This window comes from Formica exsecta, unplaced genomic scaffold (genome assembly GCF_003651465.1).
Source record: "Formica exsecta isolate Colony F162 unplaced genomic scaffold, ASM365146v1 scaffold11, whole genome shotgun sequence".
NCBI lineage: Eukaryota > Metazoa > Arthropoda > Insecta > Hymenoptera > Formicidae > Formica > Formica exsecta.
In genome coordinates this window covers 1,694,698-1,722,094 of record NW_021848439.1, presented here as the reverse complement: position 1 = coordinate 1,722,094, position 27,397 = coordinate 1,694,698, and the positions used below count along the sequence as shown (strand labels likewise).

The window sequence follows — 27,397 nt, the reverse complement described above, 5'->3', positions numbered from 1 at the left end:
ATCTAGAAAACGAATATGAGTGAGCAAGGTAACCCCCCCTAGAAAAGAGAAATCTCGACTATAAATGGAGCTAAGCATTATGCAGACAGTCATAAGCGTCAGGCAATGCCGTAACCGGGCAGTCAATATGTCGAAGGATCGTAAATCACGGGTCGAGCTATCTCATGGCTTTCAAGAGAACCTTTAAGACGGTTTAGCGTTTGCTTTAGAAAAACGACGCAAGGGGTATACACACATACACAGAGACGCATCGGCGAAAAGTCAACCTCCGGCGCCCGACCGTGGAATTTGAAAAATCTTTACGACGAGCTAAACAAGAGGAAGGAGACCGGGTGCGCGGGCGACTCTTGTGTGCCGGACACTATTCCCGAGCGGATCCGGGGACACTTTATACGTGAAAACGGTTAGGTTTCGCCGTTGTTTTCTCTCCGTAGTCGATACCACGCGCACCACTCGTTGGAGTGCCTCGGAAAATGTCGCCGCAAGACGCCCTTTTCTTTCCTTGAGTGCGCTCGGTGGTAGGACGAAGGACAAGTTGAAACCGTCAAGCGACCGTCCTTCGTCGCACAGCACGGGGTAGTAAATTCGAGTATCGCTGTTGAACTCAATATGGAAATAACCTATTTATCTTTATCTTGCATTAACTTGAAGTTCTGGACTTTCTAAAGAGAGCACATTTTCTAAAGAATCGAGAAAGATTTTAAAAATGCAAAATTGCGGCATGAATAATCGTATTCAACAACTTGCGATACAGCAATTCCAATATTCGCACGATCTCTATTGCTTTTTTTTTTTTTCATTTCACATCTTCTAGACATCGAATGGATCGAGTATTTTTTTTTAAATTTCATTGGAAAGTTGCCACTGGTATGCAATGCTATTCCATGTTACAATACTTTAAATTAAATTTGTAATTAATTTGCCTATACGAGCGCAAGTTTGAAGACTACTCGTGGAAAGCTAAGTTGGCGAGCCGAACCAGACCGATCCAATCCGGCGACTAAATTTTGAGAATCGTTCGAGGCTTGTTAGAGTCAAGTTAACTACTCCAACAAGCCCCGGGCTTTTATTCCCAACTTTTATTTCACGTGAAGAGAACCGCGTTTTCTCACGCGAAACACGCGAGCATCTCGCCGGGCGCGGGCGCTATCACGTGCCTTGCTTTCCCAAGATAAAGCGAAAGAATACTGTCGGGATACCTTCGGCAAACAGAGGCGCACGAAAAGTTCGTAAAAAAGGAACATTTCAGGTACTTCAGCGTGGCTTCCGAGGAGCCTTTGAAAAACTCGGAGACGATAAGATACGACGAGCTCCCGCGCGAGAGGATCTGGAAATTATTGACGCTGCCCCCTCCCCCCGTTGGCTGACCCCCTCATTGGTTACCGCTGATTACGACGTATACCCTCGTCAAAAGATGTCACTCGCCATCGTCCCACGCCTAAGCCTTCTTTCGACGAGCTGGCGCAAACATCGACGACATTATCGGAGGACACACCCTGCCAGGACACTCGCGCTCGCGTTCTTCTCCTCGTCCGCCAAATATTGATGCGTGTTGATATTTTTCTGTTGGGATACTTTGGCAATCGCGCCGCATTATTAAGAGCGTCNNNGTCGGGGAGTTTTATGTTTATGTTTGCACAAATTGATCGGGGAGATACAAGAAAATCAGGACAGCTACAAAAATAGTCTCTTTCATTTCGTGACAGAACTACCTGACCAGGTAAGAGAGAAAAAAAAAGTTTTCTCGGATCGATATTCCCCTTAATTAAGGTAATGGAGAACGGAGTGTCTGACAGAGAGATGAAAGGGGAAAATGTACGGATATTACCTGAAATATCGCTTACGGATTCTTTGACCAACAGATTCTTTGCATTTGATAATTTTCGTAATAAAGATGTAGAGATCTCGACAGTTCTCCTGCTACGAGCAATTAAAAATAACAAAAGTTTGTAGAAAGTTTTATATTTGAATATTCTTACGTTAAATATTCTCTGAACGTTTATCATTTTACTGCGATAATTTATGATTAAAACTGTAAGAAAATATCGACGAATATAACTCGAATTTCCGTTTCACAAAAAAATGAATCAATTTCGGATTTGCCGAGGTATTCATAGACACAGAGGGAAAAAGGGGAAAAAGCGTCGTTTCCCACGTATATATTCCGCTCACTCTTCGTTTCCACTAAATCAGACTTAATGATCCCTACTTGCGGACTCACTTGGTATATTGTAGAAGTTACCGGATGGGGTGCGTACGAGGCAGGATGGCTCGAGATCGGGATCGCGTTCGTGATCACTCGCTGCGTGACTTCCTGGCAGTCTTCCGTTGAGCCGGCTCATTGCGGGATTACGGGGTGGCACATCAGGCGGGCCCCGCGGTGCCGAACTGTCCAACAAACACCCTGCAACAACAATGAAAAATAGTTTTTAATTTAAAAAGATTGAGACAGGGTTTCTCCTTTAATTGCTCAGTACGCTGACAATAGAGTTATATATTTCGGCGTTTATAAAGTGTGAACGTGTTGTAAAAGGGATTTTTTCAAAGCTTTCAATAGAAGAAAATCGTTTAGCCTTGAAATGTTTTCCTTGGAAAGGCAAGCTTTTATTGCATTGTGTAATTTGTCTTCAGTCACCGATGTAATAAAACTTAAAATCGACCATCCTAAACTGTTGTAAAAAGGAAGAGTTCAGGTATTCGTTTTTATTAAACCGAAACTATTTTCGGTAGTTAACTGACGACTGAAAATACAGAATCTCTTTAAAACTGGATCACCTTAGAATAGAGAGTCGGTACAGGCCGTTTGGTAAGAAAAGCGCTAGATCGACACGTCGGCGCGAGGATTCGCCCCAGAATCTGGGACGGCTGGCGGTCTCGAGGCTTATAATGCTCACAAGTAATCCAGGGCAGGTGGTCTGGGTTTTCATCTGGCAAAGGGTTGAGCCGATCTCACGATTAGGCACGCGGTTCACACGCGTCGACCGTTATCGCGGCCGTCGGGGGTGGATAGATGCCAGATGGAAAACCGCTAGGCACATATAACTCTATCCGCGAGCAAATCTGGATTTTTTTTTTTTTTAAGCCAAATCCAACAAAAGTTCACTTTTGAGCGTTAGCGCGAATACGCGAGGCAACGACACGGATTTGCAGATGCGTCATGCGGATTGGAAAGATCGTCGGGAGATATTAAAAATGAAAAGTTGCCTGATGCGCGGAGATTTGTAACGTATAAAAGGCTGTTATGCTATTTATTTTAACATATCCTCGCGAAAGCGTTAGCAGATTATATTATTAGACGCGAAATGCAATATTCAGCGAGAGCTTTACGTATATATACTGGGGTAAACACGAGCGGTTGCGAAGTTAAATTTCGGTCAGAGAAGGATAGTTCAAGCAACACACACAGTTTGTATTCACGTGTCTGCGTTAGAGAATACTTTGCTTGTAATTTACCATTTATCTCGATATATCTCCTTGATATTATAGTAAAATATTATTTTTTATTATTCTTGCTTATGAAAACATTGTGATAATAATTTATATATCAATTTTTTAGCTATCAATTGATTTATATAGATGTAAATAATAATTAATGATCGACACAATGTAAATGCAGACTATTCCAAACAATCACATTTAAATAGTTCCGTTTAAATAAAATATTACTTGAAAATTTATTTTCCCTAGAATTTTCGCTATAGATAAAAATGTATAGAAAATATTTATTTCTAGTTCGTAAAATTAACTAAATTTTTTAAAATAGTTTTAAAATAGTTTTAGATTATATACAAATTTCTATTTCAGATATTATTTTGCCTATCTCTGATAATAATTGATTAACTATACCAATCGATATCATTCAAATATCCGAATTCGAGTATTGTATCGACGAGTTCAAATAGCTCAAAAAGGGTCCGAAGGGAATCGACGAGAAATTCGAGCCATTTCTTCTGCATCGAGTGCCAGCCAATGAGGTGGATTTGTTCGTACTTTTTTCTGCTGGTCGTAACGAATATCGTCTGATATCTCATTGGACGATAAAGGGCGCAACAGGAGGCGGCCGAAGAAGACAGAGAGAAAGGCAGAGCGAAGGGAGCCGGGCGAATGGAAGATGAAGACAGAGAGCGAGATGCGGTAAGAAAAAAAGAAAGTTTTATCCCATACGACGACAAAGGACTTTCTCAATCTCGTCTAATCGCGTGCTCGTCTCCCCTTCGTCCTTCCTCCTACCCGTTTACCGTAGCTACCAACTTCGATTCGTGCTTTGCTTACGCGACCTCCCCATCCCTCCCTCCGTCACCCTTTCTTCCGTCCCTTGATTTGGTTCACCCAACAGCACTCGACCCTTTTACGACCAAACTTTCCCAGTTTCGACATTTCGTTCTCACCGTTCCTTTTAAATTCCCTCTTCTCCTCCTCTCTCCTCTCCTAAAAAAGCATCATTTGATATTATTACTAAGTTCATCGATAAAGATAGAGATGCGTAAACTGACATAAGGCTTCAAGGGCACGGCTTTTAAAAATTAGAAGATACTTTGAAAAAATGTTCTTTTTTTGTTTGTCTAGAATACAGGCAAACAAAATGGGCCGTGAATATAAAAGCTGTGATTATTGTATTTTATAATTTGCGAGCACAAATTAATATATATTATTGTAATTAGTAATAATTACATTCGTAATACCAAACGTGAAATCCTTTTATTATTCCTCCGATGCATTCGGCGATTAAATACACGAATCCTTATATTAATAATTCCCGACGATGGCTATTTAAATTTTAATTAATACAACAATGCTGCACAAACTCCAAAATCAGCGCGTAATATTAAACGTACGATATGTATGGCTTTTTACATTAACATTTTCAGTCAAATCATGTAGTTGCGACATTTCCTTCATCTTGTCGCGGAATGCAAAACGTTTGAGAGAGCCGCGATAATTTCCGCCGATGGAGATTTTAATGAAGAAGACACTGAAATTGACAGTATGTCTTGTCGACTATTTCTACCTGAATGCTGAAACTTGTTAACCCCTCAATCCGCTCGTTACGTATGAAGCGTTGTCGCAATTCGAGAGAAAGAGAAAGAGAGAGCGAGAGAGAGCTCGAACGCTTCAGTCTATTCATCTTTGCAGAGCCATCGAGGCAGAAGAGTCTGTGGCACGTCGTTATTCTTGCTAATAGATCGGCGGGAGTAGGTATTGTCCCGACAGTTACTTGAAGGATCTCACCCTGTCGTTGTCGCTCCTTTTCCCGTTTTAGCAGCTCGAGCGAGCGATCTCGTCGTCGTTCGCTCTCGAGGAGAATAAATAAAAACAGACCGAAAGAGAGATCGGGATCGAGTGAGAGAGAGAGAGAGAGAGAGAGAAAGTGGGAGCACTGACAAAAGGCAGGATCTTGCGTGCCGCTATCCGGTATCCAGGATGAGCATCGCGCGACAAAGGACGCGCGCGCGGGTAGAGGAAGAAGCGAAGCATTCGTGAATCGAATTATGCTCGCCTGGTTTGCGCGGATTGGGTCCTCGTCGGTGAAGGGATCCCAAGATCGGTGGTAGGGCACCAAAGGACCGTGTCCCGGTTGCTTGAATGAGTTCTGACCTCGAAGGAGACCGGTGTCGCACACCGGGCCCGCGCGTAATGGATGCGCGCCTATTGAGAGCGCACGTCAAAACGCGTAACATAATATCGGGGCCCTTACGCGCAAGAGCCCATGCCTAATGGAATTTATTAGAGGAGGTACTTCTCCCCTCCTTCTCCTTTTTTTTCGGGATCCCAGGTACGGAAACCGGGAACGGAGCGTTCGCCGGTGGAATCAAGAGGCTCTCCACCCAGATCGTCAGATTGTCTTCGGATCATTGGACGTGTTCTTTCGACACGGAAAGACTAACTGGGACGACCGTATGAGGAAAGAAAGCTAAATCTCGATACCGATTGGTCGCGTATCATGTCGTGACGCAATCCGATCCCGTCAAGTGCCTCTTCATGGTTTTAATCGAATTTCGAAATGGACAATCTTTAAGTGGATTTATCTAAATTGGTTACCAATAATATTAATCAATTTGGTTTTTGTTAGATAAATTTTTTATTAATTTGATATTATAAGTATAATTCGACAGCACAACGATGATTATTTTAATTAAATAATAGTATGCGATTATAATTTTATACAATAATAATAATAATCAATGATAATTTATAGTGTAAATATGAAATTAAAAAAAAAAAAGAGTAAAACAGAGGTAATGTATTAAATAAAATAATTCGCTGTGCATTGTGGATTGTTTAAGTTTTGAATATCCGTTTCCGATAAAAGATATAAATTGTACTCACGCCACTTCTTTTTCACTGAAAAAATACGACTCGTGTGAAAACGTTCCGGGATAAAATGCCGTATAAAGCAACATCGTAGTAATATCCACAGAGATTTAGGAGGGGAAAAGTGAACAAACGATTCGGGAGCCTGGTCACGTATCAAAGAGCAGAGTGGACGAATTTTGGGGTGCAGGACGAAGAAAATGAACAAGGGTTAGTCTTGTGTCTGGATTAGCTTTCAGAGCGAAACGAATTAATACTATATCGCGCGCCGGATAAAGCTCCGCATATTTCCACGTGCCAGCGGTAGTCGTGTGAGAACCACAATCTTCGTATATAGAAATTGTAGTTTCATAAATCTAGTAATTAAAAAGACTTGCTTATCTACAGTTCGTGCCCCTATACATTTATTTCATTTTTCATAATTATATTAAATATACGTGACTATATATATAGAATTTTCTGCAAAAATATATATGTAAATTATAAGCATAGAATGAATTTGACTTTCTCGTATAACAAAAAATTTGTGTGTATGTGTGAGATGAGATTACTTTCTTATTTTAGACATATTTGTAGCCTACTAATTTTCTTTTAAGAGGAAGAGATATATAATCTTAAATATTTAAAAGGGTAACTATTTTTGTCGCAAATATCGATATACGATTTCGCCGAAGACGCGAATAATTTGCATGTATATATAAATACGCTATTCATAAATTAAACCAATCAAAGTGAGAGATTGTTTAAGCTTATAACGAGGTTACTGAATCTTCGTAAAGTTAAAAATAATTGTTACATCTTAGATTCACTTTCGAATGAAGTGATTCCTGATAAATTGCTTAAATTACACGCGCAAAAGAATGGGAGAGAATGTTACAAAAATACTATCAAAAACGGATATATATATATATATACACGCTATTTTAGTTCTTCCATCAATTGCATCGCACACAACATTGGATATGTGCTGGAGATCCTCCTGCTTTTCCGGTGAATCCTAAAGCGGTTGAATTATCTTAAGTTCACGTATATACGCTGTCCACCCATCTCCTTGTACTACCCTAGAACTTATGTATGGAAGCCATGCCAGAATTTGTGGAACAACCACTTTACTGTAGGGAATCACTACGTCGTTCTAATATCGGGTAGCGTTTACAATTTATCGCAATATCCGGAACTTCTCGCGAAAATTTTCCGCCGTGCATTCGCGGTGCATCCATCTCTCGAGTGTGTGCGCACCTGTATCAATTTACTATAATTTAATTAAGATATATAAAACGCTAAATTACGCGCGCGATTAGTCTCATAAAGATGTTGCGCAAAATAAAGTATCGTATTCCTAACATAATCAAAGATTTTTCCTGGATCTGCCATTGCTCCTTGAAATCGCGATCTATCGCGCTTGATCGTCTAGTTTCGCGATGTAATCTATTTTATCGTCTTAGTATTATCAATTTGATATGTATATATATATCTCGTATATATTCTCTCTTTATTCTCACTATAACTTCCATATTTTTATTGAAATTGTATTTCATTAAAATAAATAAATAAATTAATCTTTCATATTTCATTTAAATTTTAATTAAAATTTTTATATAAATAAATTATTCTTTTTTATAAAAACAGAATTTAATTTTCAAAATAGAGTATATCGTCCTATATCCAATTATAAAGATACTCGTACTTTGTTAATTCAGTGATCGCGACTGGCTTCTGACACTGGCTTGCCGATAATCATCACTAATCTTCGCGTTTTCGTTCTTCAGAAACGAATCAAGTCGAGCCTCTCGTTTTATCGACGGGTCGGGTGCGCGCGACATCGTCGCATTACGTCACGTTAGGAGATTTTCGTCGTTGAGTGACCCGAGAGCGAAGGAAAAGCCCTCTCGAGACCCTCTTTCTCGCTTCCTTCTGGCATCAGAGGAAAATCTTGAAAAATGAAGAGGCGGACCGACCGCGCCAGGGGAAAAGAGGGAAAAAGGCACAGGGTAGGGCGAAACAGTTTTAATTGGAAGTCGGAGGAGACGCGGTGCAGGGGGAAAGAGATGTGGGGTGGACGGGCGGACGGTCGGAAAGGGCGGAGGGGGATGGATGGAGGGCCGATAGCGCGGCGGTTCTTTACCCTCGCTCGTTCTACGCCCTATGTGTGAAAGCACCACGTCCCTTATCCTCTTGTTACATATATTTTCGCGCGTACGTAGAGATATATACACGTCCGGACAGGGCCGGGATCTCCGGCTGGAGATTTTACGGGAAATCTCGAATATATATATATATCGAACTATGTGACGATCAAGTGTACAAATATTTTCATATACATATACATTATTGATATTTCGCTACATTTTCTGTATGTTTACAGTTTTTTTATTCTTCATAATTACTTTTTTATTCTGATGTATAATATGTACTATTTCTTTTTGTATAGTAATATAAAAAGGAGAATAATTTATTTAAATAAAAGTTTTAAGTAAAATTGAAATGAATAATTTATATGATGTACACATACACTACGACCACACATATACAGAAACTTTGAGATCTATTATTTTTCACAGTATTCACCAGTAATTCTGTGAAATAATTTTCTACGCCGGCCCTGCACGTCCGTATAAGTTCGAATGCACCAACATCTGTACCATGAAGTCGAGCATCGCATCTCTCAGCGGCCTTAAACCGCGCGGAATGGCATGGCGGCGGCGCCGCTCGTTTTTCCTACGGACAAAGTGGAAACTCTACGAGAAGGAGGAATTGCCGAGGAAAGAGAGAAATAAAGAGAGAGAGAAAGAGGGGAAAAAGAGGGAGAGGAAAAAAAGAGACTTAATTCGTTTCCTATTAGAATTTACGTGGCTCGAAAATAAAGGCAGCAGGTTAGACCGAAAACGAAGTCGGAGAGCAGCGAGAATTCGTGGAACGTTTTCCCGCCCCCAGCTCGACCATTGGATTTTTCACGGCACACCGGTGTCCTGGAAAATAGAAATTAGCTTTTCCACGACGGCCAAGTCCGCGGAAGTTAACAGGGACGGAAGTCGAAATAAATGGTAGTTGATAAAGAAGAAAAAAAAAAAAGAGATGCTTCCCCCGCGTTCTCTCTTTGAAACGTAGAAACTCCGGCGCGCGCGGCCCGTTCCGAAGAAAAAATCACAATGAAAACTCGGAAAACCTACAAACGAAATACGGCTCGCTACAAAGAGCACGCGTACATATGTATACGTGAACTAATAACGCAACTCGCTTGCCGCGTGTATATTTGCAGCTGCGAATTAGGAAAACTGAAATTAGGAAAGCTCGTTAGCAGCGCGCGGCAAAACTATGGCATTCTCTCTAATGGAATTATATATACATGTATCTATTTTAATCTCGCGTGAATTTAAATCGAGTTATAATACGTTCTCTCATCGGACTATAATAACGCCGACACATTCAGCGCGGCAGGTCTCTAAAACGTATAATTCATTCCGACCAAACACACTATCGTATTTAAGCCGGTGCCTTGGATGACACATGGTCCGAAAAATTTCCTGTGCGTCTCGGCGGAAACTATTACGCACGTACGTATAATATGTGCGCAGTTGCATTAAGTGCGATATATCTGGGCAGATCTCTTTTCGCCGGTGCCAGAGTTACGCTGAAAACTTTTCACGTTCGGCGAGAATAAGAGAGGGGCTCGGGCGAGAAAATGGGGCGGCTTAATTCGTTTCCCATTAGAATTTATGTGCCGTGCACGCGCCGCGCGCGCACAGTGGTGGAAAAGCCGCCGCGCGAAAATGGCCAGTCGCTCCTTCTTTCTCTTTACGACCCGGCGTGTCTGTCTGGTATGTCGAGTGGACCTCCGCGAAGCACGCGCGCGCGCGCACCTCGATACGACGCCCTCTCGGCGATTCTTTCTTCTTCGGACCGATTGGAAAGGTTGAGCCGAGCGTCGAGAGGCGAGGCATTTTCCAGACGGGAAACGGAGATCGAAATCAAAGCGTCTGATCGTGTGAACTCGAGCGAGCGCACGATCCTTAACTCTCTCTCTCTCTCTCTCTCGCTTGCTCTTTACCTTTCGCTTTCATGTCAAAGCTCTCGCAGGATATATCCCTGACATCCCGCATAAAAATTGTTATTAGTCAAATAGCGCAGTCCTTATTTTCATCTTTCTCTCTCGTCCAAATTCCAAATCAAATATAATATTTTATATTATATATTTGATATAATTTTTCTTTTGTTTGCAATAGAAACAATAAAGTTTCAGAATGTAAATTTCGTGAACGCAATAGTAATTATTTTTTAATTTTTTTGATTATTCGCATTTTGCAAAATAGAATCATGACAAATTGGCAACACACTTAACTTTTTCTCAAAATATGTATTAATCAATAATGCTCATAAGTATTATGAATAATGTCATATAAATTTCATATTATTAATGTAAAAATGTACTATGTAGCAATTTACCGCTATTTTTAATGATAATATCTTTTTTATTTGCTCATGTAAAAGGTCTCTTATTCTCATGGGAGAGTATCTATCGAGAACATCGACCGAATATGAAGTGTTCGCCAACAAAATGCGGAATGTCAGAAATTGGGGCCGATATAATTGGTACCCTGTTTTCGGCGGACTACATTGGCGAGCCAAAACATGCGGAAAACATTGTTGTTCGGCGTTCACGCGAGCGATCGCCGAACAGGTCGCGTATCGTACGACCGGTTTCACATGCCCTCACGCCAATTAAGGAGACACACGTGCGTTGAAACTTTGAATTTTTCGAATGCCCGTTTCCCGATAGTTTCCGAATGTACATTTCTCGTTACGTATATCTATCTAAATTACAAACACGCCTTTAAATTCGAGACGAAATTCGTTCTTTCAATAAAAAATTGATATTACAATTATTTAGAGCAGTTCGATCTTTTTTCTGTATTTATTTTTTTAGTTTCGACAATTTTAATCATTCTTAACAATGATAAATGTTTCCGGTCGCGAATGCGCAACGGCAATTGCAATTTCAAACTTCCAAACACATCGGACGGCGAAGAAAGTCGCTTGTAAAATTGCTGTAATTTGGCGGCGAAAAGAAACGCATTGGAGCGAAACAACCGCTAACACCCTGGAATCGCCGAGTCGCCGTTCCCATCGACAAACTTTTGCGGTTGAGAGTCGGCGAGCTTGTGCTTGTATCTCGCCCACGTGTCCGCGTTGCCCCGGCCATTATCGCCGATCGATGATCGTAATATCGACGATCCCTTGTGGGCGATTCTCTCGTCGAGCCGTAGACGTCATAATACGCCGAACAATCCGATAGCGAGCGACGATTCTCTCTTTACGGTTCGCGCCAGGTTACAACGGACACCGCGGATAAATCGTCTCCCCCCTTCGGAGAAGGGGGGAATCCGAAGGGCCTCGCCGATCCGGTGCGCGTGGGTGGATTACGGACCCGCAATCGTCGCGGATCGGTGCCCTTCATCGTCGTGCGAGTCGCATTATTGTTTCACGAGATGAGTGGTCGGCTCGAAACCACGGGGCTAAACATCACCGATATACCAGCTCGATTCCCGTCTCGAGAGAATTGCCGCATCAACTGGTAATGCGAGAACTATATTACAGGTTTACTGCTTTGATCCGAGATACTCGCTTGCTTTTATTTGCAGATACGAGTAATAAGAATAATGGAATATAGGTTTATGTTTTTATTATATCCCAAATTTATATATGTCAAATAATGTATACGCTCTCTCTCTCTCTCTCTCTTGTGTTTATACTCGTAAAATAAAATTCGCCAACTTACACGTATATGACTTGTACACAAGTACAGATTATAAAATGTAATGAAAAATAGCTACCAAATATAATTTTGTCTCTCATCCCAACAATTTATAAGTATATAAAAAAAAAAAAGATATAACGGGTAATATTTCACCGACAAAATTTGCATTCTTCATTACTTTCCAAACATTGTAAAAATTCATTGCAAAATATAAATCTTTTTTTTTTCATTATTTAATATCGTAATTGATTGGCTGATTCAATGCATGCAAGCGGATAATCTTTGTGAAATTAATTAATATAAACAACCGCGGGTGCAAACCCAGTATCTCGGCAGTAGCTTCCAGACATTTCACACTATCGTTGAATCTGCAGGCCGAACAGTAGAGACACGACTCTTAATAGTTACATCGAGAGTTTTGCGTAATCAGGAGCAACGTGCTTCAGGAGATCGGCTTTCGAAGGGAAATCGTTCGCGCGCGCCGGCTGCAACGGCTATTTATCAAACGGCAGTTTAATAGAGCTCCAGTGTTTTATCGTTTATCGTAATAGCGTGGATCGTAAAGCGCTGCTAACGATTACCCATGTATCTCGCGCAGATCCGACGAGCGTATGTATCCCCCCGCGTTACATTATCCCGGCTGTTTACGATCGACACGGGCAATTGGAAATCTACGATCTGTACACGGATTAGCGGACCTTACCTGTGTCTTATCGCGCGAGAGAGACGGAGAAGGAGCGTGGAATTAATTAGTAGTAACGAACGGATGCGCGCGGGCGTTAACCGGCTTTTTGACATCGGTATCCGTTAATCGGCGCAATTAACAGTCGATAGAAATCGCCTTCTAGGCGATCGCGTTTCTCGTTCGATCGCTCTTGTCCGATGGCATGCGAGACTATCTATATCGGCCTCTACGATCTACGTCCTACGAACCTAATACGATCTATCTACAGCTATCTCGCGAGCGAGCGCGTTCCCTTTACGGTGATATAGGATCCGGGGAACGCGGTCCGACTATTAATTACAGACTGCGGAGGAGGCGAAGTCGTTAGTACACCTACGTAAAGAAAGGAGTGATTTAGGACGCGCCGATTCTCCCTCCCACCTCCCATCTCAACATCCCCCTTTTACCTCGTTGGAAACTTTCGAATCCTCGGATTTCTCGCGGCGCACGTACCTAATGAATAGGGCCCGCGCTCATAGCAGGCGTCGATAGGTCGATAGATCTCGCCGGAACTCGCCTGGTATATCTGCCAACGATGTCCGCAACGCGATCATCCGTTATGTCCGCGGTACGACGTGGATTTACTTCTACGCTAAATTGCGTTACGGAAACATACAAGATCTCCTCCCTCCGTTGTACGGAATTATAAGTAGAGGAAGAAAAATTCTTTCTAACATTTCTAGACACAAAAAAGATTTTTATATATAAAAGTATTTATAAAAATTATTAATATCAATTCTCGATCGTTATTATTATGTAAAACTTGAATCGTGAATCTAAATTTTATGTTACGTCGAATCCTTTCGGCAACCTCGGAGGTTAACTCGTTTTCTTATGAAGCAGTGAACGAAATCGTAAATGTTTATTGGATTCTCATCCTGGAATTTCGTGCAGGAGAGGTCTGAGATTGTCGCGATAACTGTGTTGTACGAAATTTAATGCCAATGTACATGCGACATTTGTATATAGTACTAGCTTCCCTTATGATATTTTCACAATCTCTCACGTTGCGATTTTTTCCTTACGTCCGTAATCGAGCGAAAGAAAATAATTTCTTTAGAGAAATACGCTTGAAATATCATACACGGTTCTCTCTCTGTCTCTCGGATCGGTTGAGGCACACAGGGCGCCGAAATAAATCCGCAAAGCCGTGGTTAAAATCGATGCCGCGCGGCCGTTTGGCGAGGATAGAGCGAGGCGAGGTAGATGGGTTGCCATCGGAGAGGAAGAGGGAAGAAGGAAGGAAACGGGTAAGGGGAGAAGAGTACAAGGGGAGGTAGAGCGGCAGGGTAGGTAGGTAGGTAGAAAGGGTAAGGAGATCCGGGAGGACGATGCGGGCGAGGGGAGGAAAGAGAGAGAGAGAGGGAGAGACGGGGGATTCTGCGTTTGGCAGCTCGTGGATATTGGAAGGAGGCCCGCCGCGACGAGAGGAGGTCGTAGAAGACGATTCTGGGGATCGTTCGTCCCCAGGACCAGTCGTCCTTATGCCACTGAGATTCCCCGCCGCTCCGCCGAACTTTTGCTCGAGCAATCACATTTCCCGAAGCGACTCTCGCGAGCGAACGGATAACCGATACCCGTAGCCGTGCGCTATTAATAAGAGTCGAGATTTTGTTAAATCGGCAGGAAGGGTTCTCTCTCTCTCTCTCTCTCTCTCTCTCTCTCTCTCTCTCTCTTTCTCTCTTTTTCTTTTCGCTGTACCGTGCACAAGTTGTCGAAGGAAGCTTTAATGCGCTTCGCCAGAGAGATACATTTTTTATCCTTCAAATAATCGATTTCACAACATTCTCTTTTCATTTCGACATTGAGATTTAATATGCATCACTATTTTATGTATTTTTAATTCATATATATGTTCTTTTAGAATTAAAATAAAAAGATGTAACCACTGATTTTCTAATATGCTGAATAATTAATTCTTTTTTAAATGTCGAATGTAAATTTGCTTGTGTTTAAAATATGCGAACAAGATAATCATGATAAACTATTTTAATAAGACTGTAAACAAGATTCTATCCGGCAACGGTGCCCATGGACCAATGGGATACCAATTTCATGACCAAAAGTGTCGAGTTCGTCTCGTACTAAGGAAACCACTAAATTAGTTGGCCAGTGGTCGAGGCACTCTAGGAATACCAAAGTTGCAAGTTTGCGATGCAGGATAGCTTCATGGGGTGCAAGATTGCTCAATTTCGAGTGCGGCATCCGCCGAGGCGTATGTATTAAAGTTTGGCCGGGCACGGTACGATGCGTTTTACGGTTCAGTCGAAATGACTTCCTCCACTATCCGAGGAAAATGGCAGTTTCGTCGATCCCGAGAAACAAGATGCGGAGTAAGCAAACAAATTCAGTAGGTTGCGCTAAGAAAGGATATATTGTGTACATTATGTACATTATATTGTGTACGCGCGTTACATATATGTATATGTGGCCTATTATTTAGATATGATTTTATATTATGATGATATAACTAATGATGCTCTTCATAATCATTCCATTCAGTTCTGTTCGAGAGAAAGATTATCAGACTTCTCCCTACCCAGGAAATCTTATTTTATAATACAAAATAATATGATATTATACATTTTGTAATATATAGAATAAATAAAATAATTTTTTTTATTACTTTGCTTAGATTTTTCAGAGAATACGAGCCAATATTAATTTTTTTAATTTTTAGATAATCTTGTTTTTATTATCACATATAAGTTGAAATGTTAAATCTAATTAAAATTTTCAACATTTTGAATGTAAATATTTTTATGTATTTCTAATGTATATATTAAAAATGTTAATATTATATTTTGACTGTTCTTAATCATCTCGTTGTAAATGGAAGAAATGTAAGAGCGCGATTTCATCGATCCGCGGCACGCTCGCTCGAGCACGTCCAATCCTTAGAAATCTGGTAAACGACATCAGAGTCTCGATCACGCTGAAGAGTTCAAGTTCGCGGTGTCGCACGATAGGACGAAACCGCGAGATTATTCAATTTCGCATCCGCATCGCAGCATCAAAGTTTTGCGGCGGTCTCACTCGATGAAGCACCGAGGAGAGAGAAAGGGAGGAAGCGAGACGGGAGACAAAAGAGGAAGAGCGCAGTTTCTCTTCGTCCACCTAACGATAATGACACCGGTGGCAGATCGACTCTATCGATCCGAGGGACGGTAATTGCTTGTCGGCTCTCGTCCTTCTCTACCAAGGTCCTTGGATCTCTCGCCCCCCGCGTATACAGAGGAAGGGCGCGCCTTTATCCCGACGTGAACTTTGCCAGCAATTAGACTGCGTAGCGGCGAACCGGACCGTCTTGTAGAGACCTTGGTAGACGAGTAACCGATAACCACGCACGTGCCTCTAACGAGGAATCGAAGCTGCCGCCTTGCCGTTGCCGGGAGAGCTGCTACTCGACCGTGGATCGTCGCCTCGGATCGTTTCTTCCCTTCGGCCGAGGAAGAGAGAAGGGAGAAGGGGCGAGGAGGGTAAACCCCGTGTGCACCACCTTACACCATCGCCGCTCTCGCGCGCTTGTTATTACGAGACGTTAATCTCGACGAAGCAGCCTGCCGCGTAATTCAAGAAGGCCGGCCCCGTCATATAGGTATTTTAGCGCTCGAGGCGGTAATAGGCGCGCGCTCGCTCTCCGTGAAGGTTATTACAAAGACTCCCTCTCTCTCTCTCTCTCTCTCTCTCTTTCTCTCCCTCGTACGTCGGTAATTCTGGACATCGTGTTCAACGACTTAATACACGTCGGAAGATCTCAGCGCGATTATAATATAATATTACGGCTAGACGCGTGAAGAGAGTTCTGTCGTTAATGGGGAGTTTATTATATGTGCGTCTCGCGTGCGCGGACGAAACACAATGCGTGTATTCAGGGATGATTATTAATTCATTTTAATCGAGTACATTTTGTATATCCGTTAAAAATGTAGCTGAATTCAAATTCCATGTATATGTTTTCATTAACTGTTATTTTTTTTTACGGTTTTATAATAAACCTTCTATGACCTATTCTAAAGCTGGATCGAGTTTATATACAGATATTAATAATAGCAAAACCACCGCAGTTTTAAAAATTATTCTGTCAAAAGGATATACACAGTTTTCGTTGAAATTTAAATTTAAATTAATCCGAGAATCATATATTGTGTATGTGTGTAATGCATCGTTTAGTGTGACGTCTCTATTATTCAGATAAGTTTTATTTATTTTAATACTTATAATTCGATTTATATATAATCTCGATAAAAATTAAAACAAATCCATTTATAATTTTTTGTGTCACATATTTTAATATGTGTGCATTTTACTTCTTCAAATGTTTTCTACACGACATATAAAATTAAAAATAAAATTTTGTTTCCCAAATTTTGTTTCCCAAATTTTGTTACGAATTATAGGTCATCTAAAAAGAATGGCTTCAATTATATCGAGACCAACCGAAAACACTATTTATTTCGACTGCAAAATAACTATGTTATGTTCAGGATGATACCTAAGTTTATTGCCAAAACCGGAAAAAAAATCATATAATTAAAAGTCTAAATGTACTAGATAACCCACAGAGATTTAAAACGCGCGTTACATATATGTATATGTGGCCTATTATTTAGATATGATTTTATATATATATATATATATATATATGTTAAAGCAAAATTAATTTTGTAGATAATCGTTATTCCCATTATCGATGTATATTTTGTAAAATAACTATTTGCGGAATGGAATGCTAAATTGTATTTTTTTTTTCTTTTTTTGAAATAGAATGGCTCGTATGAATTCCGCGAAGTTTTTCATTTTCATAAATTGAGAAAATAGATATCAGCTCAGCTCGTATAAATTCCACAAAGTTTTCCATTTTCATAAATTGGGATTTTCCAGTGGCTCCCAGCATATTTCTAAGCGCGGAACAGAACAAGTTAACTTTTACTGATGATATATATTATGATGATATAACTAATGATGCTCTTCATAATCATTCCATTCAGTTCTGTTCGAGAGAAAGATTATCAGACTTCTCCCTACCCAGGAAATCCAAAAAAAAAAAAAAAAAAAAAGAAATATCTCGCATCTGCCAGTTGTATCGTGTTGCACTCGCCCGTTTAAAATTCCGTCGAAATCGACGATCATAAATTTAGCCTCGTCTTATTTCCGTCGAAGTAACAAAAGTTTGCGATAGCGGAATACATCGCGAAATCCGCGCGTTGCGCCGGAAACCGGAAGCGACGTGGGCACGAAGGGGTTAGAGGCGCCCCTTGGTCGTCGTTCCGAAGGATCGTTACGGTGCATTCAGGAATGCAGCGCGGACTGGTACATTTGGCGGAGGGGAAACTCGGCAGTCGCGCTCCGAAACTTGAAAATAGTTAAAGTGAATAACTTTAATGTGCATCGCGCGAGCAGGGGCGCCGAGGGGGCGAATCGGTCACGATCGCACGAACGCGACGCATTATGGCGGATATGGCAATTGTCATAGATTTAACGTGCACAGATTCGGGGTCTTCTCGAGATCAATTATTTCCGCAGCTTCTCTTTACGACATTATATAAATTTGCTTTCAAAAGTTGTCTCATTTTTTTTTCTCAGTTCTAAGATAAAATCGCTGCGGAAAAAATGATTTCTGCTTCAAGTGCCACGTGGCACAAGTTGTTTCGCGCATAAGTTGACATTCGAAATAATAGCGGTGAAAAAAGCGCGCGGTCAATTACTTTAGTGTCTTTAGCCATGAAGATACATCTGGATATGAATATAGAGTTCTCGAGAAGTCGAGAAAGATTACTTTCTACGTTATCACGAATGTCTTATCTATCCAAACGCTCGTAAAGAAGATTAACTTTCCTCCGAACAAAAGATGTGTACGATAATCACACCCTATTTTACTTCTCAAACTATCTACAAAATCTACTCTTCGTCTTCACTAATCTGACAGCAATCGTAGCAATTTTTTTCGGAATTACACTTTTTTTATCGATCAAAGTTACATATGATAATGGAGAATCCATCCCTCCACGTTTCATCGAGAAGAGGATATATATCAGAGATAAATTTTACCAATCTTGAAAATGTTCCGTAAGTGAAGTTGAAAATAGCGCGAAAGAAATCTATGACTTCGCATTTCGATGTCAAGCTTGCACCTGGCGGAATCGTTCAGCCTCGAGAGATCAGGGGAATCTGCAGCAGCGCGGGACGAGAAACGACTCGAGATTCGACACTTTTGTTGACACTTATCTCGTTCTATCTAAGTCTCTACCGAGGCGCTAACTAAACCCGTTTCATTCAATTACCAGCGGAATCGCAGCAGCTGCGCCGCGAGTACCAAGCGACGAGTTCGACGACGACGACGGCGTCGACAACGATGACGACGACGCGCTGTTCGACCACCATGCAACGTCTTATTATGTAAATTTAATGATGTCGCCGATGCAATGCATGTGCTCTCGTGCCCTCTCACGGTCGCGCCGGCGGGTTCGTGCGAAGGTACCTTAAGGTTTCTACCGGGGGAACACCTGATAAACCGCGCGACATTTGGAAATGTCAGAGTGATAAATACGGCTCCTGCGTGGTGGTAATGCAACCGCTCCCTCGCTCTCTCGTCGACCCCTTTGCCAACCTCGTATGTCTCACGCGCGTTGTCGTTCTTCCACGACTTTCTTCCCTGAGTAACCCAACCCTCCCCTTCCCTCTGCGCCTTCGCCCCATGCTCTCACGGTGAAAGTGTTGCGCCCGCGGGCGATCGATTCGCGCCGGGGATGAAGGTTTTATCGCGACTCGAATGTTATCGCGAAGTCGAAACGAGTCTGTGGAACGGATTCTCGTAGCTTTCCATCGTGAAGAATAGAGATACTATGTCAGAGTCTGGTCGATTCACCGGTCTCAGTCAATCACACTTTTATTTGAGCAGATGCGCGTAGAAGTTAATGATATTTAAGCTTTGCATCACTGCTCCGAAAGATATTTCTTTAAATTCCTGTATTGCATAAATTAATAAAAAAGAATGCTTCCTTTAACTTTTGTTTATATCTGTCAATTATTTTTGCACGAAACATTATCGTTGAGATCGTAAAAGTAGAAAATTATGTGTTGACAGATAATTGTATAAGAATTAATTGATTTACGTCAACAATTTAAAAATGAATAAATTATGACTTATCGCGTTTATTATTATTGGTATCAATAGCAGCCACGGAAACATAACAACAGTTATTTTGAGAGAGATTCTGATTCGAGAATTTTGAGAAATAATTACTTCACGTGTAGAGAAATTCGAAGTATCGAGTGACAGAATGTTAGCAAGAAGCAATGTCACGGTGCAACGCCCCGTTTTTCAACAACGATAATTATGCTCGTTTTTCCGTTCACTTCGTCGGAAAATCTTAATGGAAATGTCGTGCTTGCGTAATAGAGTTTAAAATGGAATTTCGCTTGACGACTGCAGCGTGCCTCGGTAAAATGAAACAAGTTTCTGTTTTCGACAACGGATGTTATCTAGAATTTTCCCACGTCGTAAGATAAAAATTAGAAAAATATTAGAAGAATGAACGAGTTGTTAGAAGGATGTGCGAAAAAGAAAGACGTGTGACTATGAAGATGTAAAAAAATCAGTTGCTCTCATATCAATGTCAGTCAAATCTTATATAAGAGAGTTAATTAATTATAAAAGAGCACACAATTATTTTAACACATAAAAATAATGATTTTTCTTGTTAGCTAAATATTCTTTCTCCGTCATAATTTAAGAAAAAATAGCGATTACTTAATTTGTAATAAATGCCTTAACATTCAAAATAGATAAAATTGAGAATTATTATTAATCTTTCATCAATCGATTTTTTTTTAGCATTATATTGTAAATATGTAAGGATGACGAGCGATCCGATGGTGGCTAACGATACTGTGTAAGGTACTCTGTCTCGTTTTTTTTTTCTCCATTCAACTCGCGATTTTCATCGTCGAGTAGTTAAGAAGTGCATATATAATGGAAAATTCCATTTACATACACTATCAAGTAGTTTTACATGCGAAAAAGTTTCTCCGAGTCACGCCGTGGATACGTCGACTTGACAAATAGGGCCCGCGTGATAATGCAATCGCGTGACGATCCCCCTGCTCCACGGGGATGTTTTCGTCTTGCTGCTTTTTTCCATTCACCGCGGGGAAGCGTTGCCTCGGGACAATCGATTCGCGCCGAAAATAGAAGCTTCATCACGAGTAGTTGGATCGCGTGGATTCTTAATTATTATTCGTTGGTAATTGAGGTATTATCCGGTATTAAAGTACGGTTCAGCTTTCACAGAAAATCACTGCCAGTAACAGTTTTTTTTTTTTAGAGACATATTTATATTTTTATAGACAGCATGCGATTACGTATCTCCTTCAAATCAATGAAACAAAGCTCGGTAATCTGAAATAGTATGGAATAACGTCGCACGAATGAAAATAAATAAACATCAATTTTAATAAAAACATTAGTCACTGTTTTTCTGTAGAGAAGCCGAGTTATCGGGAACAACACTCTATCAACGCCACTCCATTTTGCATTGTTAAATATTTAACTACACTTCGATTCCCTTTGATTGATTGGCTATATTCTCTCTTATATTCATGCAAAAGCTGCCTTTCATTTTTAAATTTTGCACAGAACATAGAAGCGATATCGTCGTTGCACGCATCAGGATCACTCGCGATTCCGCAAAGCTAAACGAGAGGTGAACCACAGATCCGAAATTTATAAGCACTTGTAATTACTGCAATATCCGAATATTGGATAATATTTCTCATCAAATATAGTACATGCATTATTAAATTATTAATAAATCATAAATTCATCATAATTTCAAGTAATTATAGCTTGCCAGATAAATTGACTGTATACACAATATAATGACAGATGTAATATTATCTAAATATTTAAAAAATTCATCTAATTTAGATAATCGCGATATATAATATTATTTAGACAAACATTAATTAAACGCTAATTATTATTAATAATACAAAATCATCGATCAGTACAAAACTTCTCCAACAATTTACTCCGGATCTACGGCATTTGTGGTCCACGGGTTGATTCGAGAGGCGCATAAAGAATCCATCGGATCATATAATCAAGACGAGAACGACAGAAAATCTCGTTTGTTCCGCGGTCGAGCCGCGAGCTCGTGGTTCCCGGTGGTCGGGGCATCGAAGGGGAGAAGGGGACGGGGGGGGAGGGGAATGAGCAGAACACTGGGGGTAAGAAATGCCACCCACCTCGACCACCGCCGTAGCAGTACGTGTACTCGTTATAATCCATGGACGGCCTCTTGAGTAATCCCTCGCCCGGCACTAGATCCAGCAACGCGGTGGGGTCGCACATTGAGGAGAGAACGTTCGCTTCTCTTTGTCATCGACAGCGACAGAGACGGAGGAGACGTGGGAAGACTCGGCGATATTTCGTCGATCCGCGCAGCGCGCGGATGAGGGGATAAACTATCACAGCGGCGCGATCACACGTGTACAACACGTCGTCGTCGTCGTCGTCGTCGTCGTCTGGTCTCGAATCACCCAAGACGAGGCAAACACACGAGCTTATTCGTCGCTTCGTATAAACGATCCTTCCGGTTTGGACTTCAAAGGGGAAACCCGCGACGTCGATGGATGGCGCGCGACCGAGCGCGTTACGACAAAGCGCGCGAAACCCCCACGGTAACGTATCCCGAATTAAACTTCGCGGCGGGCGCGTTGAAATACGACGAGACAGCGAGAAACCCTCTGTCTCTCGACGGCACCTGTCCCTCTATACACTTCGCCAAGAGGGGCGGGGGGTGGGGGAGGGAGAGGAGAGAAGGAGGGCAGGAGAAAAAAAAATAGGTTCGTTGTTATTGGAGTCGCGCGATCCAGCCTGTCTATCGTCCGTCGCGAACGGAGACTTCGGGCATTCCTCGCTTTGCGGTCGCGACTGTTTCAATTCGCGCCGACATCCGTATTTCCTTCATTCACTGCACTTTGTGCGGCGCACGCAAAAATCTCACAGACACTCTCGCACCTTTGAATTTCGAAATCGACGCCTTCAACGTCGTTTCGATCGTCGTTTCACATACGCGTAAATCGAAGCGGCTGAGAAAGGGAGAGAAAGAAAGAGAGAGAGATATATATATATATATATATAAGTCGGAGTATACTCTGTCAAAATTGCACATCTAATGTGCGATACTCCAACGAGTACTCATCATTTCGTCATGCGAAATGGCTGCGAGTAGCCGAGCGGCTCTTTCTCTCTCGTCACGATGAAGATTAATAATAACCCGCTCGCTCTCGTGATAGTCCGTGACCAATTGAAAGCGGGGCACAGCGTGGGACTTGGTCGAGTTGCCCCGAAAATTAAGGAGCGTGGATCTTCCGCGGATGATCTGACGAGGGTCGGCGATTCGCTTCGCCGTATGAGTCGCACGTTTCGATCGATCGATAAAAGCGACCATCAACGATCCCTTTCCCGATTCGACGTTGTCGGGGAAAGCTCGCTCGCGGAAACCGGAAGTATCGCGAGTCACGTCACTTCGTCGAAGGAGAGGCCCGCGCCTCGATCGACGTCCTGTCGTGCAGATGGTGTCAGCGGAGGACGCGGATTACGAAAATGTATTCCGGGAAAATTTCAGCTGACCCCGCGCGCGGACGCTTGATACACGCGATCGGGGGTTCACGCGATTCTCGACAATTTCCTCGATGCTGATCTATCACTTGGCACACACCCGGCAACGAATGTCGAATAATTCGACATTTAGGGAATCACAGTTGTCTTACTCCACTTGATCTTACCGAGCGGGATTGTAATCGGCATCGACTTGCGTAGATCCATTCGCGTCGCGGATCATTAATGAAAACGTGATATCGTTCCCGTGGTTCACGTTTCGAAGTAGAACCGCACGCTTGCGCGGTCGGTTGCAGACTGAGGACAGAACGCCAGCCGATGACTCCCGACACCGCGGAGGATGGTGGATGCGAAATAGTGGGGGTAGGTAAGCGAGTGGAGGGGGAAGGCAGGGAGAGATCCTTGGGCGGCGGGGAGGTTTGCGTAAGAGGCATTTTGGAGCAAGGGTGGAAGAGGTCTGGTTGAGACGAGGCCGATGTTGAAGGGAAGGGAAGGGGGAAGCAGGAGGACAACAGCCGGTCCTCGACGATCACAGCACCCACTATTCCACTGATGCTGCAGCGGATCCCGTCGAGAAAGAAGACCCGCTCTCCCTTTCTCGCATCGCCGCCGCCGCCGCCGCCGCCGCCGCTGGGCCAACTCTACTTCGGGTTCTCACACCTCTTCTTCCTGCCATCTCCACCAGCCAGGGGCGGATCTGTGTCGGAAACTAAAGTTTCGTTACTTTCAAGAAACCCCCGCGAAATAACATCGCTTAAGATTCTTCTGATTGAACATTAGATAAAATAAACTCTCGAGTTTAACCGATTCCCGACAATGTGTGTTTCTAACTTCTTTCCTAATAATAATTTCTTCTTTTCTATATAATCTAGAAAGAGACGAGAATTATTTAAAGCCTTAGCTAACTTTAATTAATCTATGTCACCACATAGTTTTCAGAAATACAATTATCAATCTTTTAAAATAATCTATAGATATATTAAAGAAGCCACATGTTTTCTCCTTTAATATCTTCTTGTCAAAGAATTTAAAAAATAATTAGCTACAAATTTTGACAAAGCACCGTCCGTCCCTGACACCGTCCGTTTTATCGGAGCAATCAATTTCTGGCGGCTGATGAACGATTAAAGTGTATCGCGAATATTAAACGCAGAAAGAAAAGGGGGACTGGACGGGATAACGAGGTGTTGCGCCATTTGTACTTTCGATCTTCGCCCACGATCTTCGATTATTATTGGGCCGGATGCGGCAGATAGAAGTCGATTAGCGTGGGCACGGCTTTGCAAATTGGAAATCGAAGGATTTCTCTGATGTACCACGTGCGCGGGCGATTGGAATGCAACGGAGGAGAAAAGGTGATTACGAGAATCGTAATCACGGCTATTGAGGCAATATGTCACTACACATATACATATATGTATATGTATAATCGCATTTTCTTTGTAAGAATGTAGGGCGTATTTCTGAAACATAATAACAGACGGTACGCAAAGATTCTGCGAACGCAAAAATTATTCCTGAAGCTTTTACTCTTTTTTTTTACAATATCGTAAAAAAATCAGGAATCACAATTACATCGGAGATAAATTAAAATATGTTGAACGCGTTCATCTAACTGCTATATCAAATTGGCAATTAGGAGGTTACATTATGCCATCGCGCTGTTGTTTATTATACATATATAAACACGCAGCAAAAATTATTCGCGGAACTCGCGTGTTTATTAATGATACAAAAATATCTGAAATTCGTGTTGCTGGGACAGCAATAATAATTAATGTTGTTACCGGGTAACTTTAGAATGATATTTCTCTTGTGGGGTAACTTTACGATACGTGATGGTGTACACAGGAGTTTTAATAATTCTCTTCCAACTAAAATTGTGGAAAAGCGAGGTAAAACATCGTTCCACAAAACATTATAATCGTAATGTTCCCTTTTCCATAACGTAAAATATCTAATATAGCGTGATGTAAGCATTAGTTTCGCACGGCTTTTGATGCAATTTCAAGAAAGGCGCAAAATATATTTCTGACATATTTTTATTTCAAAGTATATTCATTCGAGCTGTAAAAGCTTCATCGTCGATAAACTTTGAATATATGCAATAACGTTATCTGTTTATGCAATTATCTGAATTGCTTTCCAATCACCCTCGATTTGTGTCCATTCCGCATCCTAAACAATATACGCAGATTACAATTACAGATTCCAATGGACATTGCGACTGCAAAGGGATGCGTTGTATGCTGCATTTCTCGCTGTGCTTACTCAATAATAAAAAGTTAAATAAAGTTTGTTCAAAGATAATATCACGAAACAATCTGTTATTAATACAAAGATTTAAATTCTATAATTAATCGTAAATAGGAAAAAGAAGGTTTGCATCTGATCTCTTTTCGCGAATAAAACTTTGAACTCTCGAGAATGTATTAATATGTGCACGTGTGTATGTCCCGAGAGATTCTCTTGTATAATAACAAACTTGCCGAGTGATAATATTTATCAGGATAATAGGTTTCTCGTGCATACCAGGGCGGATTAATTGCGATTGCGTTTCCGCAAAATAAGGGAAAATAATTGTTTAGCGTCAATATAAAGATCGCTGATAAAAGAGTGCATCCGTGCCAGAAAAAATCTTATCCCCTGCATCGTTTTTATTGAAAACCCGTTGCGAGTATCCGCGATCCTTCTTACTTATCGTTAGCCCACATTATGTGCGTTCCGTTATAATAATACATTCGGCTCGCAATTTTTGTTTCACCCCGCGGCGAATTAACGCTCGAGAGAGTGCGAGTTAACAAGACCACGCGAGTAGCTTAACGAGACTTAAATGATCCGCAGGATGCGCGGCGGATGCTGCCGTGGCATCGCGACAGATTATTGGTGCGACGTGAAAAATCGAGCGATATTGCATCGTACGCGGAAACAGGACGAACAGGATGGGATATAGGGGTGGATGCGAGAACATCGTGCCATCTCGCGTTCAAATGTTTGCCGAGGGGTTTGAGAGATCGTCGACGACGACGTCGCGACGGCGACTGGTCGAAGGAGACCGGCTTCGATTGTCGCCGGCCGGATATCGTCGGACTCGGCGCGATCCCCGTTTTCTATTATACAAAGTTTACCTCTTCCTCTGTGGGTACGTCCTGTTATTTTTATTTAAAAATTAGTTTTTTTTCTACACAAAATTTTATTAAAATTCTCCCTTGAATATAATATATATCGCGTTTTGTCAATTTTCCCGAGACACGTAACTTTATAAATTCGAAAAAGAGTTGGAAAGAAGTAAAGGTAGATGGCAACGATAAAAGTAGAGGGTAAAGTTCGGATTAAGGGATCAAGGATACACTCGCAATTTACAATTCTTTATTCGCGTCCGTAACTCGTTCTCAGTGAGCCAGTTATTTCTTCGTAGATAATGTATTACGTAATTTATAGAAGACTTGTGCATAATATTGCGGAAACATGAAGAGAGAGAGAGAGAGAGAGAGAGAGAGGGAGTAGATATATCTTCAATATACACAAACACAAAGGAAATTTTGTTTGATATATTTATAAAATTATCCGTGCGCGAACCATGTTGAAAACTTAGACAATAGCCGTAGATTTTAACAGCAGCTTTATACCAAGAGAGAAAGAGGGGATAATTTAAACTGCATTATCTAAATTCCCCCAGAGCATCCATTTAAATTCTCACAGTACGGAATTGTTTTTCGCGGAAGATTTCATACAGCTGGGTTATTATAAAAAATTCATTTAGCGGTCGGACGCAGAGAATCCGCTCCTCTCGCTGCTCTCTCTCCCTCACGTGACTGTTCTGAATTATGCGCGTGCCTCGGAGAGTTTCCGGGCTTTCGGCTATCGTTTTACCAGGTCACCCGGATTCTCCGAGTTCGCTCGAAACAGCGAAATAAGCGTGACCTAATAGGTAGACGCTTCCCTTGTTTTTCCCACCGTCCACGACATCGGGCTTTCT

At 41.6% G+C, this 27,397-nt stretch overlaps 1 protein-coding gene across 3 annotated transcripts in view; it reads right to left on the bottom strand.

Annotated features, from left to right (window-relative positions):
* Positions 1 to 22,573, bottom strand: part of LOC115235756 (teneurin-m) — a 51,207-nt gene extending 28,634 nt beyond the window's left edge. For all 3 annotated transcript variants that reach the window (XM_029807716.1, XM_029807726.1, XM_029807733.1), the window contains exons 1-2: positions 22,041 to 22,573; positions 2,222 to 2,404 (exon numbers count right to left, since the gene is read on the bottom strand). In XM_029807716.1, the coding sequence (XP_029663576.1) occupies positions 2,222 to 2,404; positions 22,041 to 22,146 (289 nt within the window). In that variant the 5' untranslated portion in view covers positions 22,147 to 22,573. The remainder of the gene's footprint in view (positions 1 to 2,221; positions 2,405 to 22,040) is intronic.
* Positions 22,574 to 27,397: the final 4,824 nt, after the last annotated feature.